The sequence below is a fragment of the Acipenser ruthenus genome, chromosome 26, assembly GCF_902713425.1.
Source record: "Acipenser ruthenus chromosome 26, fAciRut3.2 maternal haplotype, whole genome shotgun sequence".
NCBI classification, from domain to species: Eukaryota; Metazoa; Chordata; class Actinopteri; order Acipenseriformes; family Acipenseridae; genus Acipenser; species Acipenser ruthenus.
In genome coordinates this window covers 26,084,786-26,103,392 of record NC_081214.1, presented here as the reverse complement: position 1 = coordinate 26,103,392, position 18,607 = coordinate 26,084,786, and the positions used below count along the sequence as shown (strand labels likewise).

The 18,607-nt window shown below is 44.9% G+C and overlaps 2 protein-coding genes across 5 annotated transcripts in view; one reads left to right on the top strand and one right to left on the bottom strand.

Moving 5' to 3' along the window:
- The first annotated feature begins 3,553 nt into the window (after positions 1 to 3,553).
- Positions 3,554 to 4,859, top strand: LOC131701651 (skin secretory protein xP2-like). The gene is made up of 2 exons (XM_059000765.1): positions 3,554 to 4,008; positions 4,128 to 4,859. Exons 1-2 carry the CDS (start codon positions 3,937 to 3,939, stop codon positions 4,788 to 4,790), a joined length of 735 nt encoding a protein of 244 aa, XP_058856748.1. The 5' UTR covers positions 3,554 to 3,936; the 3' UTR covers positions 4,791 to 4,859.
- LOC117972087 (ectodysplasin-A-like) overlaps positions 4,848 to 18,607 on the bottom strand; it is a 47,441-nt gene continuing 33,681 nt past the window's right edge. The window contains exons 3-8 of one of the 4 annotated variants that reach the window (XM_034920358.2): positions 9,197 to 9,232; positions 8,823 to 9,002; positions 8,592 to 8,626; positions 8,405 to 8,456; positions 7,826 to 7,950; positions 4,848 to 6,885 (exon numbers count right to left, since the gene is read on the bottom strand). In XM_034920358.2, coding sequence (XP_034776249.2) covers positions 6,634 to 6,885; positions 7,826 to 7,950; positions 8,405 to 8,456; positions 8,592 to 8,626; positions 8,823 to 9,002; positions 9,197 to 9,232 — 680 coding nt within the window. In that variant the 3' untranslated portion in view covers positions 4,848 to 6,633. Of the gene's footprint in view, positions 6,886 to 7,819; positions 7,951 to 8,404; positions 8,457 to 8,591; positions 8,627 to 8,822; positions 9,003 to 9,196; positions 9,233 to 18,607 lie in introns of all 4 variants that reach the window. The other 3 variants (XM_034920360.2, XM_034920357.2, XM_034920359.2) reach the window with 3 other exon arrangements.

Below are 18,607 nucleotides of genomic sequence, written 5' to 3'. Positions count from 1 at the left end.
TATAAATACCCACGTAATGACCAAGAAAGGCACCGTATTGTCTGTATTTCTCTCAATCTAACGATTTCCCTTTTTTTTTTTTTTTGCTGCAGTCGGTTAGGGAGTGTGGTTAGAGCAGCATGGAAGTGGATTAAACTCTCCACTGGAGCAAAGTCAGTAGACTAGCTGTGGAAGTAGCAGACTCTTCACTGATCTTTATTGGGCATAAACTAACCTATTGGAAAATGTTGCCATTTATATGAATCAATTAATATCATTTATAACGTTATGGCTAGGGAAGAGTAAAGTGGTCTTTTTTAATGACCTGTAAAGTTGTTCAAATGTTATTCTGTATCTAATAGGCATCTGGATACAGAGCGAAATCAGGAGGAGGGGGCTTTGCAGCAATTCAGTGTGCATATATTTGTAATTCTTTGTGCGTTCTTTGTAAGGGACGTTTTAAACAGTGCAGTTGCAGTAATCTCTAGATACAAATCCCATTAGAATACAAGGTGGACATGGCCACATTATTCAGTCTGAGTTTATTTTTCTTTATATGGAAGATATCTTATTGTTATAAACATATTAAATCTCTTACTATTATGAAAGCTATTTATTTAAATGACAGGCCTTGTGACAGAGAGTGAGACTAGCAATAACATACATTTTAATCAAAGGTGAGGGTGGTGCTTTCCCCATAGCGTGAACACCTGCAGGACAAAACAACTTAGCCTATTAGCCTGCGTGATGGAAAAGCTCTTGAGTTTAGTTTAGTTTTGCTTGCTTGTGTGCTTACACTGTGTTCCGATGGCTTCCAGCTGCCACCCTTTCCAGCACAGTGAGGAGCCATGCAGGGAACAGGGATCCTGCGTTGGATCAGCCTCTCTGAACGAACAGCGCCACGAGCAGAGTTACCTCGAATGAACCCCGCAAGACACCATCACTCTTCCAGAGGCAAATTACTGCAAATTGCAAATGAATAAAAAAAAAATAACAAAAAAAGATTTTAAACTCCTTCAAACCAGTCAATGATTTTTTAACAAGTAGTTCTGTTGGCGATCCGGTTCTTTAAGACAAAGATTAGGCTGGAGTGATGAGTGTCTTTCCTCGGAAGGATGCTCCAGGGCCAGGCGTTCCTCCCAAATTCATTATGGAGATGTTGTTCTGTATCTTCAGTGCACTCCAGAAGAGCCCACAGCAGTGGCCTCTGTGTCTGTCAGCAACTACACTGCTTCAAGGCTGGCCCTCCCCGTGTACGTTTTAGGCACACCCAGGAATTTATTACAAGACCTCTTATTTAAAAAGGGGGAGGGAGGTGGGCTCACATCTGCCTAAGGGTCTGTGGCGGAGTGTCCCGCCCCTATTTATTATTATTTGTATTTTTGTTTGCGGCGCGGGTAAAAGCGCCGCGTCTTTTATTGTTATATTTAAAAACCCCGTGAGGATGCATGGCTGATCAGCTACTGATTACTTAAATAGCTGACAGTCATGCATCCTTACCAAACGCGTGCAGACTCTGGCCGGGGGATAATAAGATAATTACCAACTAGTTAATCCCTCGGCCAGAGTATATAAACCTGCAGCTCTCTGCACTTGGGGGAGTGTTGAGGAGAGTACGGGAGAGCGGAGAGAGGAAGAGCGCAAGGAGAATAAGAAAATTAACAATTGCTAAAACGTGCTGGATTAGCCAGCACGACACTTACTTGTTTGTTTGTTTATTCGTTTGGCCCTTGTGCCTTTTTGTTTTGTGTTTTGTTTAAATCTTTTGTTTATTAATAAATACGCTGAGTGCCATTACACTCAGCTTCAACCGCCCATCCACTGTTTGGTTTCAGTTACTTCCTGGTCCGTGACGTCATCACACATCACCACTGCGAGCCAGACTGCCACATATGGTGTCCGAGGTGGGACAAACAACGCCTCCAACAGCCGGACCAGGAAAGGATAAGGACGTTTTTTTTTGTTTTTTTCAAAAAGTATTTTAGTGTGTTTTTTTTTTTTTTTTTTTTTTTTGTTTTTTTTGGAAAAAAAATAAATAACTAAAAATGGGGAAAAGTAGCCGGAGGAGAAAGCAGCAGCAGCAACAACAGCAGCAGGAGGCGCAGCAACAGCAGCCTTACCTAGCCACACTGGACGTCTGCCTCACCTGCCTGAAGGGTGAGGAGTGGTGCTTCGCGGTTGGTGAGGTCGGGCACGTGGCACCAGACCACCCCCCTCCATGGCAGGAGATGGAGGAGCCTGAGCGTCCGGCGTCGGGGGGAGAGGGCCCGCTGGCTAAGAGGAGTTCACTCTCCTCTGAGGGAATCTGGGGCTGGCTGGTGGAGCCTGGGAGGAATGCTGAAGAGGCCCTCCCTGATGTGATCAACCTCCTGTGGGCCAGAGATGGAGAGCGATGGGAAGCCTGGGAAAAGCAACACTGCCCAGTGTCCCTCCCGGAGGTTGCAGACATGGTAATCCGCTACCTGGCTGCAGATATGGCAGGGTTACCACTATCTCCAGCTCCATCGGGAAAAGCCCAGCCACTGCCTTCTCCAGCGCCAGAGGGAGAGGAGCCATCGCTGCCGTCTCCAGCGCCAGAGGGAGAGGAGCCATCGCTGCCGTCTCCAGCGCCAGAGGGAGAGGAGCCATCGCTGCCGTCTCCAGCGCCAGAGGGAGAGGAGCCATCGCTGCCGTCTCCAGCGCCAGAGGGAGAGGAGCCATCGCTGCCGTCTCCAGCGCCAGAGGGAGAGGAGCCATCGCTGCCGTCTCCAGCGCCAGAGGGAGAGGAGCCATCGCTGCCGTCTCCAGCGCCAGAGGGAGAGGAGCCATCGCTGCCGTCTCCAGCGCCAGAGGGAGAGGAGCCATCGCTGCCGTCTCCAGCGCCAGAGGGAGAGGAGCCATCGCTGCCGTCTCCAGCATCAGAGGGAGAGGAGCCATCGCTGCCGTCTCCAGCATCAGAGGGAGAGGAGCCATCGCTGCCATCTCCAGCATCAGAGGGAGAGGAGCCATCGCTACCGTCTCCAGCATCAGAGGGAGAGGAGCCATCGCTACCGTCTCCACCAGCAGAGGGAGAATGCCTGCTGGTTTCGCCTCCACAGCCTGGGGAGGAGCCCGAACGTCCTACGCCCGAGTGGGAGGAGCCCGAACGTCCTACGCCCGAGTGGGAGGAGCCCGAACGTCCTACGCCCGAGTGGGAGGAGCCCGAACGTCCTACGCCCGAGTGGGAGGAGCCCGAACGTCCTACGCCCGAGTGGGAGGAGCCCGAACGTCCTACGCCCGAGTGGGAGGAGCCCGAACGTCCACAGCCCAAGAGGGAGGAGTCGGTGCGTCCACAGCCCAAGAGGGAGGAGTCTGTGCGTCCACAGCCCAAAGAGGGGGGAGTCGGTGCGTCCATAGCCCAAGAGGTGGAAGTCTGCGCTTCCACAGCCTTAGGACCCAAGCTGCAGTCCCAAGAGCCAGAAGGGGAGGAGTTACAGGCTCAACCCCCTGAATTTTTCTGGGGGGGAGAAGGGCAGGATGCTGGTGTTCCCCAGCAGCCTCTATTTATGCTGCTGAAGGGAGCACGGCACCCGCCAGCCCAGCCGCCACAGCAGAGGGAGCCAGCACCGCCACAGCCTCCCTCTGAGTGGCCAGCATCCGCCCCATCGCCTCTGCCTCCACCACCACCAGGAGCAGGGCAGCAGGAGCTGCTTCTGTCTCCACCATCACCAGGAGCAGAGCAGCAAGAGCTGCCTCTGCCTCCGCCACCTCCACCAGCAGAGGGTGAATGCCTGCTGGTTCCACATCCACCGTCGTGGGAGGACTGCTTGCCCCTCCCACCTCCACCAGCAGAGGGTGAATGCCTGCTGGTTCCGCCTCCACCGTCATGGGAGGACTGCTTGCCCCTCCCACCTCCACCAGCAGAGGGTGAATGCCTGCTGGTTCTGCCTCAACCGTCGTGGGAGGACTGCTTGCCCCTCCCACCTCCACCAGCAGAGGATGAATACCTGCTGGTTCCGCCTCAGCCGCCGTGGGAGGACTGCTTGCCACTCCCAGCTCCACCAGCAGAGGGTAAATACCTGCTGGTTCCGTCTCAGCCGCTGTGGGAGGACTGCTTTCCCCTCCCACCATCGCCATTGCCTGGGGATGGCTATTCTGCATCGCCTGGGGCTGCCTTTTGTTCTCCACAGGACACAGGGTACGAGGGAGAAGTGGAGCTCCCGCTGCCGCCTCCATGGCCAGGGGCTCCCCTCCCGAGTTCGCCTTCCGAGGGTCCGCTGCGGCTGCCGTCGCCTTCCGAGGGTCCGCTGCGGCTGCCGTCGCCTTCCGAGGGTCCGCTGCTGCTGCCGTCGCCTTCCGAGGGTCCGCTGCTGCTGCCGTCGCCTTCCGAGGGTCCGCTGCTGCTGCCGTCGCCTTCCGAGGGTCCGCTGCTGCTGCCGTCGCCTGGGGTCGCCAGGGATCCTGCTTCGCCTGGGGTCGTCGAGGGTCCGGCTTTGCCTGGGGTCGCCAGGGATCCTGCTTCGCCTGGGGTCGCTACACGATGGCCGGAGCTCCATGAAAGGGAGCTGCCAGAAATGAAGAAAGGGGGGGAGGTCAGGAGACCAGCTCCCCCAGCCGCACTTTCGCGGCTGGAGATCATGTGGTCGGAGCCCCACGGAGGGGAACTGCCGGCCATGAAGAAGGGGGGAGAGGTCAGGAGACCAGCTTCCCCAGCCGCACTTTCGCGGCAGGATAGAGTGTGGCGGGAGCCCCGGAAGAGGGAGCTGCCGGCCACGAAGAATGGGGGGGTGCCAGAGATTCCACCATGGCCACCCCCCAGAAGTAACTTGCTTCCCCCTCTTCCGGGACTTTAAGACTGAGGGGGGAGGTGGCCGTTGGGGCCATGTGTGCTGCGCACAAGGGGGGGCATGTGTGGCGGAGTGTCCCGCCCCTATTTATTATTATTTGTATTTTTGTTTGCGGCGCGGGTAAAAGCGCCGCGTCTTTTATTGTTATATTTAAAAACCCCGTGAGGATGCATGGCTGATCAGCTACTGATTACTTAAATAGCTGACAGTCATGCATCCTTACCAAACGCGTGCAGACTCTGGCCGGGGGATAATAAGATAATTACCAACTAGTTAATCCCTCGGCCAGAGTATATAAACCTGCAGCTCTCTGCACTTGGGGGAGTGTTGAGGAGAGTACGGGAGAGCGGAGAGAGGAAGAGCGCAAGGAGAATAAGAAAATTAACAATTGCTAAAACGTGCTGGATTAGCCAGCACGACACTTACTTGTTTGTTTGTTTATTCGTTTGGCCCTTGTGCCTTTTTGTTTTGTGTTTTGTTTAAATCTTTTGTTTATTAATAAATACGCTGAGTGCCATTACACTCAGCTTCAACCGCCCATCCACTGTTTGGTTTCAGTTACTTCCTGGTCCGTGACGTCATCACACATCACCACTGCGAGCCAGACTGCCACAGGGTCACTAACAAGGGACCAGCCTTTGAGATAAACACACTGTAGGGGGCCTCCTTGTTTAGATAGCAAGATACTTTGCTCTTCAGTCTCAAAGGTATTTTAAGCTGCTCAGTAAAACGATAGCATTTGAGAACAGAACTTTACTGTTTGTCAGTCTGGGACAATCTGGGGTAGCAAGGTTTGCACAGGAAGGTACTGACTTTAAAAAACAAAATGACTCTTCTTGTATAGTTAGTGGTGATTTCTTAGACAGCATTACCATACAATGCCTACTTGATCCACTGAAGGGGATACTTAATCTCTGCCGGACTTTCATAAATACAGTCAAAAATATATATATATTTACAGATAACACGCAGTAGTTATATATATTTTCTCACATGTATGTGGTAAGGTGGTGGGTTATCTAAACATTAAAATGATGGGGGCTCCACTATAAAACATGAAAATATAAATAAGCTTAAAAAGACAAATAGGAATCTGCAGGTTCTGCTGCTTGAGCTCTTGGGGTATCCAGTGTGTGGATTGCAGCTGGGCTGTTTTCCTGGACAGCAGCGATATACTGCATCAACACATGGCTCAATATCTTCATAGAGATTCTGAACCATCCCATTGGGTTTCAGTCCCTTTCACTGTTCTATTTCCAGCTCTTGTACTTGAGTGCGCACTAGACAGATGTCCTATTATGACACAGATCACAAGACTTGGTATATAAAATATGTAAAATGGTTATAATGAAAATAAACGGTTGCCCGTTTCCCCACAGTGAGTGCGGCGTAATGCAATCTCATCTCATGCAAGTCCTGAGGTCAGAGCTGGTCCTGAAAAGGCAATGCTTCTTTAGCAACAAGGTCCTCCAGCAGGACAAAGCAAGGACCAGAACAGTGTCTCTGCTGGTGAGTGCATTGCTCATTCCCTTTACTGCTACACTCTACATTAGCAAGGTCCTTTTTTATACCTGTGATAACTGAGGGAGCGATAGGACTCCACCGCTGTTACATGCGAGTAGTTCCATTCCAGAACGTACAGCCTCCAGAGGAGAACTCTGCTCCTTCATATACATTAGCAGGGTCTACGGTATTGAGGACTCTGCATTTGAGCATTTCACAAGCTGGTGATCGCTTGGGCTCCTTCATCCTCTGAGTGCGAGCGAGAGGCAGGGATTAGGGACAAGGACGCAGACAGACATTAAGGCTGGGTTATCCAATATATCTGTGATGTGTTTTTTTTTTTTTTTTAAGATGACGGAGCCTCCCCGAGCCGGATCGCCCCGAAGAACGTTGTGTGCTTGCTCATGTTGATGGAGATGTCTGCGTGGACCATTTTGATCGCTATTCTCTGCCTCGCCCTCAGCAGGCAGACCCCAGCGGTGTAGCAGGTGTTGAAGTTGGTCTTGCCGGTCTCAATGCTCCGCGTGCACTGCAGGAAGGGGGTCTCATCAACCACGACCTCATAGCTGGCAAAATCTGTGAAGTTGATGTAGTATACCTGGCACCAAACCACCAGGGAGAGGGAGAGGGAGAGGGAGAGGGAGAGGGAGGGGGAGAGAGAGAGAGAGAGAGAGAGAGAGAGAGAGAGAGAGAGAGAGAGAGAGAGAGAGAGAGAGAATTAAAAAGAATATACATGACCAATCACAGAAGAATCATGCAGTTTTGGCTACCTCTATTTGTAACCCATGGCAAAAGCATTCTAGGTAAATTAAAGCTATCATTTTTTTTTTCACTTATTTTACTGTCAGTATTAAATTATTGCAAGTACAAATCTACATGAGGAAGACGCAGCACTGGACATTGCCTGTTGCTGTGCAATATGTAGCATGCAGTGTCCCCTTTCAGTATGGTAGCTGAATATTGACACAACTGGGCTAGAATGGATAAGAATTAATACTGGAGAATATCCTAATAAGTATTGTGAAGGTCAGTTTTATTTTTTGTTTGTTTTAGTTTTGTCCCGTTTAAAAGCATTCGAACCAACACCGCTACATTTCAACAATGATAATCCCACTGCTGAAGACATCACCATCTGTGGGATGAGTCAGTGCTGTGGAACGAATGCTGCTCGGAAACAAAGGGAACGCGAGTTCATCTTCAAACTCGGAACTTTGGAACCTCTTGGAATGAACATTCTATTCTGACATTTTCATGACGTCCTTTCTACACAGCTGAAATTTATATATATATATATATATATATATATATATATATATATATATATATATTAATCATTTAAACCTTTTGTGTACACGCAAAAACTATATAAATAAAATGAAGCAGCAAAGTAATTTATGAAGTGAAAGCTCCCTATTGTGATGGTGAGCTATTCTAAATGTTCCTGATCGAGTTCTCTTCGAGTCAGACAAGATCCAGGCGCGCTCTTCTCAGTGGCATGCAGTTGACAGAGTTAGGTCCAAGACCATACTCACTTCTACCTGACTATAGATGAAGTAGGTCCCGTCGACCAGCACCTCGAGCGCCCCGCTGCGCGTGTGCAGCTTGAACACCTTGGGGTTCATGGAGATGCGAGACCAGTCATTCAGCACGCCCCCTGAAAGATCTCAGCGTGAGAAGAGGGCAGTCACTCAGCATCAGTCATCATTAAACAAACACAAGACAGTCTTACTTCATTTAATCAGCAATGCCTTCAAACCTGGAAGAGTCAAGTGGACAGACGCTACAGTGTACCAAGGAACTAAAGTACTAGCTGAAACACAGACCCCAGTCCATTTTAATAGCACTCATTGTATTCTTTACAGGCATTTCAAATATTTAGTTAAAGTGTTACAATTGTTTTTAAATATCTATATGTATACCTACACACACACACACACACACACACACACTCATATAACCTCTGGAAATAAGGACTCCCATCACTAGAAGTATTTCATCTTATTAACAAAATGTTATATGACCCAAACATACACAATGTCTACCTCCCTCCCCTCATCCTAGTGAAGCAGATGAACACTTGATAACTTGTACTTTAGTTTCTTCAATTTAACTCTTACCATTCTTTACTTGAATTGCTGATCCTTGTCCTTGCAGATGTACCACAGCTGGCTGTAAAATGTCCAAAAATAAATAAATAAATAAATAGATTTGCAGAATTATTTCCACACACCAAGTATTTTATCCGTATGAGAAGTGCAGTACAGTAGAGCTCTCTGAATGCAGCTGACAATACTGAGCTCCTACCTGCGTTTCTCTGGCCCCTGCTTTTTCTACTGCTCCTGTAAATGAAAAAAAACAATAAGTAACTTGCAGCATGCACAGCAGCTTTGAGTCACTTACAACATTTAAACACTGGGTGGCAGTGTGCACTCTGCACAGATCCTTTTGGAATTCCTCAATACAACACATGATCTATCATGCTCCCTAATGTAGATGTTTGATGCATGGCAGGGTTTGTTTCTGTAACGGTGTTACCTGAAGGTCCTGGGAGCCCGGGTTGACCCTGTGGTCCCGGAGGCCCGGCTGGCCCAGGTGGCCCCATAGCGCTGGTTCCAGGGATGCCGGGAATTCCGGGAATTCCTGGAGGGCCTTGTGGTCCTGGGGGCCCCTGAGGGCCAGGAGGGCCCGGAGCACCAGGAGGTCCTTGTTTTTTGCCTAAAGAAAGAGAGAAGCATAAGTTTACAAACTTTAAAATGGGGTTGTCTCGAAGGTTGCTTAACTATTGCTGCAGGTAATGCATGCCTAACTGCAGTTCAATAACAAGCTGTTCTTGTTTATCATTACTGAGTATTCAGAGGGAAATTGCATTACCATGCTTAGACCAGGAAAATGTGTCAGGAATTTCTTACCTTTTTTTTTCACTTTTCCTGTTTTAGTATTAGAACCTGAAACGACATCAAAATACAAAATGTAATCAAATATGCTGTGCGGTGTGTGTGTGTGTGTGTGTGTGTGTGCGTGTGTGTGTGTCCATGTAGGGGGTGCTCAGGACAATGCCTCACAGGTCATTTCATTGGGGTCTCATAAGATGCCCATATGCCATCAAGAGCAGAGTTCCTCTATGTAGAGACACCAGACTTTGTTACAGTAGACTGCTTCTTTTACAAAGATTGCCAAAGCTGAATCAATGCGTTCTGCCAGTCCACAGCTCATGTGGTTCTGGGCATGGCTAGCAGGACGCACTGCAGAGGAGGCAGCTCTCAGAGAGGCCTCAGAGCAGCAGCATGTCCCCAGATGGATGGGTGAAACCACTTTGTTCCTGCTCTGTCGTTTCTTTTATTAAAAAAGGGATGAGCCCAACATAAAACACACTTCAAAAGCCTGATTAATATATATTTTTCGGGGATATGAAGTCTGCACAGCTTAACTAATAGCGAATACTTCAGAACGGCTATGAAAGATATTTGGAAAGCCCTCTGAATTTTCTCTTTTGTTGTGGTAAGTCAATTATTTACTTATTTATTTTTTTAAGCAAACTGATTTACAAAGGCTCTGTTTTTTTATGGATTAGCATCTCTCTTGGAAGAGATAATGAAATTGCACCTTAAGGGTTAAATCTATGTTTGCCTTTCATTCTGGGAATCCTAATTTAAACTGTAAAATAAACCAACTCTGTCTACCAGAATATGACGTGAACAGTCTGGATGGATCGTTTACCATTTTTCATAAGGAACTGGTTACTGATCATTTCAGATTAGTGTAGAATTATTAAAATGTGTTACAGTGCTGTCTCTTGATAACTCTGTAGCAATACATATGGCAATAAACCGTACATATCAGGCTTATCCAGTTCCTTCGAAATGGACTCCCATATATTACCTTTCAAATCTGTATCTTTAAAATTGTGATGTCATAAAGCTCTGGCTATTATAGTTTCCTCCGTCATTCTGGAGTATATGTTCATTTTGTCGCATTGCTGCACAGTTTCGCTTGTCGCATTGCGTCTGGTGGGTAGCAGCCTTTAGACAGTGCAGTTTATGTCTGCCCCATAACTGGGTATAAGTTGAGCGTTAGGGTTAGGGCTAGGGAATGCATGGCTAATGCAACAATGAAATATAGTTTGCTGTAATAAAAAGAAAACCATTCAAATCAATCCAGGGTAGCTGTGCAGAACTATTATGAGCCAGCACTGGACAGCACATACTGCACAAACATAGGCATAGAAACAAGTGCAGCTTCGAAACAGCAGCCACCAGAGGGTGCTGTACACCACAATGACTTGGAGTACACAGAGAACACCGAAGTAACACCTTCCCTCTCCTCAGTCCCTGCTGTTACGCAGGGACGTTTATACTACATAACAAAATGCTTTACTAGCGCACTGTACTGTAGGTAAAATGAAAAAACATCTCCCTTCTTTCCCTGCAGGTTAACAAAGAGCAGCTGCGAGTTCAAGTAGACAGTATTAAACAGCAAGGACCTAGCTCAGTTTGTTATTTCCCTCGCAAAATCCAACAAGTACATCAGCCTGCATTTGAATGAAAGTTCTCCCCCGTTGATGAAGATAAGCGCAAAGCATGTTCATGTATTTACATTGCTGTTCAACAGCATGGCAAGTCGTGACAAGCAAGCTCAGCTTAATCAAAGCTTGTTCTTGAGAGGAAAACACAAGTGTGCGTCCACCTAGGCAGGTCGAGGAGGGAGTTTCAACACCAGACTCACCATCTGACCACTCATCGTCCCGCAGGGTCAGGACAGACGGGACAGAATCACGTAGCAACAATACGTGCTGCAGCTCACAATGCAAAGAACACGGACATTATATTACCAGTTTCAACCACAGGGATTGGGATACTTTCCCATGGGGTGCTGCTGTAAAGCACTGGCACCTCAGTCCATTGAACTGAATGGAAAGATGGAGTGCAAACCTCTTACCACTCAATTAGAGAGCAAGCTTTGCAGTCGAGAGGCAAGCACGTACATTAGCTGATGAGCGCTCTGAGAAGATTCACTTCCGTGTGCGCACGGTGTATATGTGATTTAATGGGAATTCACTCCGACAGGAAAGTGAAAGAACGGGTTAATAATGCTAGCCATCATTTCTCTCTCAGGGATGTTTAACCCATTTTAAAAAGCTCTATTCATTACTGTTCTAGCTGTACATTATAAAACTGCTGAACTATTTCCCCATAATTAGCCACAGATGGTGGGTTCTGGCTTACAGAAGGCATGCCATTCTCAGACAACACCGCCTCTACTCGTGCCCAACTTCACTTTCGAACACAGCCGGCGCAGCGGTGTCGAACCTGCGCTAGAAATGCAAAACAATTTATCATACCAGTCATTAGATCTACAGTACAAAGGCTGTTTAACCTTAAATGACCAACAGTTCAGGTCTCAAACACATGGCAAGTGTTTTATTTCTGCCTGAATTACAGGACTAATTTGCATGCTTTTTTCTTAATGAGCAACCTATTCCAGCTGAGGTATGTGTTAGGAGAGTTTAAAAATAACACACACCACAGCTGGAATAGCACAGTGATCTGCTAGCAAAGAGGCTGGGAGTCATTATCAACAAGGATTTGTTCTGATTTTCAGCAGAACAACTCATAAAGGGTCTGTGTTAATCTAAACACAAAGTCCAAGCCCAGGGGTATGCTGCTCTGCTAGTGTCACGTAACACAGCAAATGCAGGTCCCTTTGCAGCACTTGTTGACTCCAGTGATGGAATAGGTGATGGAATTTCAAAAGTGGAATCTGTTCGTTAGATTCAGCTTTCACGTCTTTTGACAATGCCAGGAGTCCACCCATCTCAAAAACTTCATCTAAAATGATCAACACATAACTTTAAAACAAACACTTGGTGATAGATTGTAATGTTAAACTAAGAAGAAACTTCACCTTTATGTACCGATAGATTTTCTAATAGGATGTCATCCTATCCCTGCATCCCTGGCATTTCTGCATTTTTTTTTTTTTAACTATAAAAACTGTGAAACTTCAAGCCTAATTTAAAGTGTTAATTCAAAAACCTTACACTGTATCGTTTACTTCTACTACTTGTGCTTGAATCAGTCGCTTCATTTTTTTTTTTTTTTTTTTTTGATGGAACGCCATTGCTTCTGCCCCGGTAGGGTGCCAGGCCCATAGTTTGAGAACCACTGATTTAAAACCCTCAACACCGATAATGAGAAAATACGAACACTCACATGCGACACAACGGCTGTCTTAAATCCCTTAACACCGATAATGAGACAATACGAACACTCGCATGTGACACCGGTGGTCTTAAAACCCTTAACACCGATGAGGAAACATGAACACTCGCACGCGACACAACGGCTGTCTTAAAACCCTTAACACCGACAATGAGACAATACGAACACTCGCACGGGACACCGGCTGTCCGTCCTCACTGCAGCTTTTTGCAATGCCATAAACAATAACTAACATTAGCACTTTTTCAAATATACACGCTACTTGAAAAGAGTCCTGGGATATCGTGCGTCAACACCACACACAGCAGGGCCTCTCAGGCATACTGTTTACTTCATTATGTCTGTGAGGATTAAGCTTGTAATTGCTTAATATCATGCACAATGGGCCCCGTTCCATATTTAGCTGAAAGTGAGAAAACAGTTGAGAGAAAAAGACAGTAATATATCCAGGTTTTACACCCGCTGAATCCAGATGGCTCAGTCGTCTGCACTGAACTCTGAAAACTACCTTGACGAATACTGTACACCACGAGCAGGAAAACAATTCCAGTTCCACCAAGCCCACGGAAACCTGGGGTCATAACTATGGCAACAGGCTTAACATACAGGAACACGCAACTGTTCCGCTGGAAAACAAAACAAACAAACAAACCTACAATTCAGCTTTATTTGAACATGGTTGTGGTTTGAACCCCCACATGTGTTTCACAATACTGTTGTTTGGGAGGCGAGGTTATTCCCCCTCCAGCTGGACCAGGAAAGTAGCGAGGCGTCTCTCACCTCCTCGAGGAACTCCTCAAAACTTTGACTGCCAGCATGCCTCTTGGATTATTCAGCTTTGACTACATTTGCAAAGCATTCCTTTCTAATTGAATCTTGTAGGTTAGTAAAGCTTCACCTCTTCCATTCTGCAGGAGCAGACCATGTGCAAGGGGGTGGCAGCTTTTGATGCAGCAGAAGATGCCATGACATAACCATTTCAAAATGGTACGTTTGGGACTCAGTACAATAGAGATGTAGATCTGCATCTCACAGGTAAAAAGGTTCCATTTCAAGCTGAGTAAGAGTTGAGGAACCGATACCCTGCCTGGGTCAGATGCAGGTGGATTATTAAAATACTGGGGGAATCCTATTGGATCGCAGGAAAAATTCTAGGAGTAACCTCGGGATAACCACAGATAGATAGTTCAGGGTGATGCTAGTAAATCCATTGTGACTTTTGGTTGAACAAATCAACCCCCAAGTCACATTTACTATATACTATATAATATCATCATATATTCTTGAGCATGCAAACAAAGGCAAACCACAGAAAGTTACCCTGTGGTTGTAGAATATGGTCCTAAATCGCTTTAAGAGGAGGGTAAGCAGGTCCCTTATAAAAGTTTGCCACAGTATTATTGCACAGTATTTCTGCAGGTTTGCCATGCTTTTACCCTGGTTATACTGTGCATTTACCCTGGTTTGTCATGTTTACCATACCTGTTCTTTAGCATGCTTTATTAAACTTTGCTAGAGATGACAGGCGAGCCATCTGTGAATAGGAATTGGTTGTTTTATCACAGCATGGAGGGATTAAAAAAAAAAAAAAAGTCTGGAACAATCAATTTGCTGTGTTTATCCAAGCGTTGTATGTTGTCCAAAATGCCTGTCCCTAAAAGGGTTGCTTTCTTGAAAGATTCACACAGCCTCATCTGCAACATATTTCGACTAAGAAAAAAAAAACAGTGGTAAAACTGTTTAATGAATGGAACAAATTAGCATCAAAGACTGACTTGAGATTGAGAACACATTTTCACAACACATACAACAAAAACACATCTGTTGTAAAAAGCTTGCAAGGCAAATCGCACATTTATTGAGGGAAAATACATCTGACATGAAAGAGCAACGAGCTTTTGGCAAATTCTCAGTTACCGACATCTTTGTCCGAGAAACCTGAGGCCTCCTTCAGCAAACTTGTGCGAGTCTACAGTTCTTTAGAGTTGGTAGATGCAATCACTCACTAAGAGGCTCATCAAACTATTAGGCAAATCCCTACAGAAACTGCCCCATGAACCATACTGCCTGAACCAAACCAAAACCTTACATTTACAAAACTGAACCCCCTTCCACCCGGGTACGTTAATCGTGGTTACCCCTAAAATGAATACCGCTTAATGGAACACAATGGTTTCCCAGGATTCCCTCCTGTGGCCTCATTTGCATGTGCCTGGCATCCCAACCTGATGGCCCATTGTCTATCAATCCATATACTTTACAATGAAATGTTAATATGCACAAGTGACTTGGTTCCTTATTCCCTGGGAGCATCTCCTGGCATCCATTTGCCAGTGTGGGTCTCTTAATTGCATTGCCAACACACTGCATGGATTGGAACTATGCACAGCGTGGTTTGGCTGGTCTGTGTCTTAACCATCCCTCTGTAATCCTGGCTGAGCTACTATCAGGGCAGACATAATCTGTTTGCAATCGCAAAAAAAAAAAACCCAAAAAACAGGCACATTGAAAAGACAGGCTTGCTGTTCTCTGACTTTAGCGTTTTGTCTAAAGCTATCAGCATTCACAAACACAGTAGCTTGGGTTAACAGGTCTTTTCCCCACTGCTGTTTCAAGTAGCGATTAAAACAATAAAAAAGTAATGTGCAAATATTAAAAGCAGTTCTTATCTGAACCCTAAATTATATTGCCAGCCAACCCAGGCTGTAAACTCTCCTTCTGATAACAGGCTGAACATGGAGTGGAAGCAAAGCCAGGTGCATTTCCATGGGTTAAGAGCTGACAAGAAAACAACAGTGCACCGTTTCTCCAGTTCTAAGGCAATAATAATAATAATAATAATAATAATAATAATAATAATAATAATAATACATTTTTAAAAACACAAATCTAGCCCCGGCACTGTTCACCTGTGTTGCAAACGGTGTGAGAGTGTTTTTGTCTAAACTAATATTCAATCTTCCATAAAGAACGCAGGTGCCATCCTCCCCTCACAAACCAGGTGCGGAACTGTAGAAGACGCACACCACACTTCCAAAGCTTTCCGGAAATGTTTCCAATTAGATCTGCTTTGAAATGGTATCGTGAGATTATTCAGACTCTTTCAACAGTTCCAGGGCTTTTGTTGAGGTCTCCGGTGGGTGCTCCGGTTTGTTCAGTGCTGCCGTACGTATTCTATTATGTAATGTATGTTTCGTCTTGAAAGATCACCACATTATAAACATATTAAGCAAGGATCCATCCTTGATTGAAAGTAAAATAACACAGAGTTAGAAACTAGCTGCCCGTCTGACAAGACCTGGACATAAAGTGATCTGACAATCTGCAAGTCACAAATGAAAATCCTGGCTGGCTGATTATAAAGCCTGGATAAGATACCAGTGGCTTTACAGACAGCAGCTGCAGTCGCATGCTTTTAAGATGTGTGTGTAACAGTACTTACAACTCTGACCTTCTAATCCCACCCCGTGTTTGACAAGCAGGTGAAAATGACTACCACTCTGTAGCTTTCAATGAAGATTGCTTATGAAAGCACAAGCATTCCTCTACAGGTTCAGAGTTCCAGAGTTAATAGAACTAATGATGGGGAGTATTTTATTACTGAACTTGAGCACGGGTACTGGCATGATTGGTTACCTTTAAGTAACGTCACCCCAGACTGCATTGCACTCTGTGGAATATCTCTCTGTTGCGAGGAGGTGCAGCATCAGGTGTATCTGGCATCACGTGGGTTAACTAGTGGGGTAAATAACAGGAGTACCTGACTGTGTGACTTGCATGTTATAGAATGGGACTGTGGAACTTGGTCTGAAACATTAAAGTACTAAAATAATTGTGCTCTGTGCTTATACCCACAATCAGTGTCTAGACTCCCTACACTGTCTTCTGGCCTGGATTAACATCAAACCAGCCTGCCCATTCACAGAGCAATTACAAGGATGAATCCTGGGGCGCCGTTATAATATGTTCATGATGCAAGATGCCAACCATACCACCCTTTTCTCAACAGAAAATAAAAGGAAAAAAAATGCAATATTGTAACATGCCCAGACTCTACAAGTCTGCCAAACATTTTTAAGGTTCTCGTATATTAGCTGTATTTCAAGTGAAACCACATGTTAGCTGCTTCAATACAAAAAATGTGTAATATATATAAAAAAAACCTCTATTGTTTAAAATAAAACCATCCCTTTCATACCAAGAACATCTGCCAACTCTTTCAAAAGTGTGTTTGCTTTTCTTCTGGATTCTTTAAAGTCTCTAAAACTTAAAAACCGAGGAAACACCTTCCGCTTCACTGCACAATATCGTTTGACAGTTTGGTTAAGTAAACAAACGGCCCTTTTCTATATAAGAATGTGTTGAGGTTTCTGATTCTTTTATCCTCTGCTGTGCAGCTATTTCTTAATTGCTGCTTACAGGAATCCCCTGCGGAGGTGAATAAAGATGGGCTCAACTAGCCTCTGTGACACAAACGTTGTGTTGCTTTCCCTCCAGCCTTCCTTTAGATTGCTTTGAGGACATGCATTGTTCTTCTACGCCCGAAACACCACTTATTAATTCTAAACCCCAAAAACACATTTACAGTGGCTTCTAAAAATAACCGAAGCTGCACACGCTGGATTTAATGACAGCAACGCTTAGCTACCGCGGGTTAACCCTTTGAAGAATGTGTAAGTATCAGCACCATGTGCCAAATTTCTTCAGGCTTACTGCTTCTTAATGGCAGTGTGAAATACTACTTTTATAGTACATTAGATCACAGACACCAAGAACTCATCTAAACGGAGGCGCTTCTAAAAGAGTTTGGGCACATTTTTGGTGCATTACAGCATACAGTGTTAATTGCTGTTACAATTACGGGCAGAAATCAAACACTGACACAGAAACTCAGGTATGCGTCTCTCACGGCAGTAGGGAAAGTCATTACTTCATTCTGGTTAAAACAATAATATTGATACAGGTTTTTGTGATGAAATATTGATTTAGAATGTATCATAGAATACTTACAGCTTAAATGGTACTTAATGGGTTAAACCAGTCTAGAAAATTCTAGGATTAGTTGTCTGTGAAAAATGTATTATTATTATTATTATTATTATTATTAAAACACCACCACATGTTATCAATAGTCTGCCTTTAATATCCAAAAAGTAATTCATTGAACAATGCTTTCTTAAAAAATGAAAAAGAAAAAAAAAACATCTGGTATCATTTAAACAAATGGCCCAAAAAGGTCATAACAGTGTTTAGCGTGGACTGAAACCCGCAATCATAACAGTGTTTAGCGTGGATTGAAACCCTTTGCCGTCTCACCTTTGATTAATAAAAACATCACTGATTAGTCTGAAATCTGTCCAGGGAAGATTAAGACAAACAAAAAAAAAAAGATCATAAATAAATCTCCACAATTACTGTTTCATGGATCACATGTTATAAATTGGAACAAATTGAATTGATCTGCAGAGAAATCCCTGGAAATACATTAAAAGAGAACAGACGACTCCCCTTGTAGCTCCAAGGTGCACTGGCTGCTTTTAAAACAAGGAAAAACTGAATTTCCCCAACAAAAGCATGACTGAAGCCTTGGTAATGACTTCTCTGCTTCCAAAAGTGCATCACTATTGAAATCAATGGCCCCTCTTAATGTCAGTATGAAACACCTGTAAAATATTCCTTGTCATTGGACCACAAAGCATTCAATTAAATAAGAAACTTACAATATATTCTGTTTGACCCCAGATCTTCAGGGTAAATGGTAAATGGGTCCAATGAGTAATGGCTATCCTTTAGGCTGGTATTCACATTTTAAATTGACGTGGCACGTTTCCATTACTAAAGAAACACGACTATTTGAATATTCCAAGCAGTACGAGGGATTGAATATCCATCACATGGTATCCGGTTAAAGCACTGACCAGAGGAGATTTGGTTGTGACAATTGATAAAGAGTTTCTTACATATTAGGAATAAAGTCTAAATCGTGCTCAAAAATTCTAAATTAGCAACATCATTCTGTTGTACCTTGCATTTAAATACACAATACGTCTGTGCATACTGTTTTTTAAATAACGCTTTTCAAAGCTAATTCTTTAGCAGCAT

Bases quoted from the DNA above. Each gene is read 5' to 3' on its own strand.
- LOC131701651 (XM_059000765.1), top strand. From the start codon at position 3,937: ATGAATACCTGCTGGTTCCGCCTCAGCCGCCGTGGGAGGACTGCTTGC. The intron at 4,009-4,127 runs GTAAATACCTGC...TGTTCTCCACAG, and splicing joins CCCAGCTCCACCAGCAGAGG to GACACAGGGTACGAGGGAGA.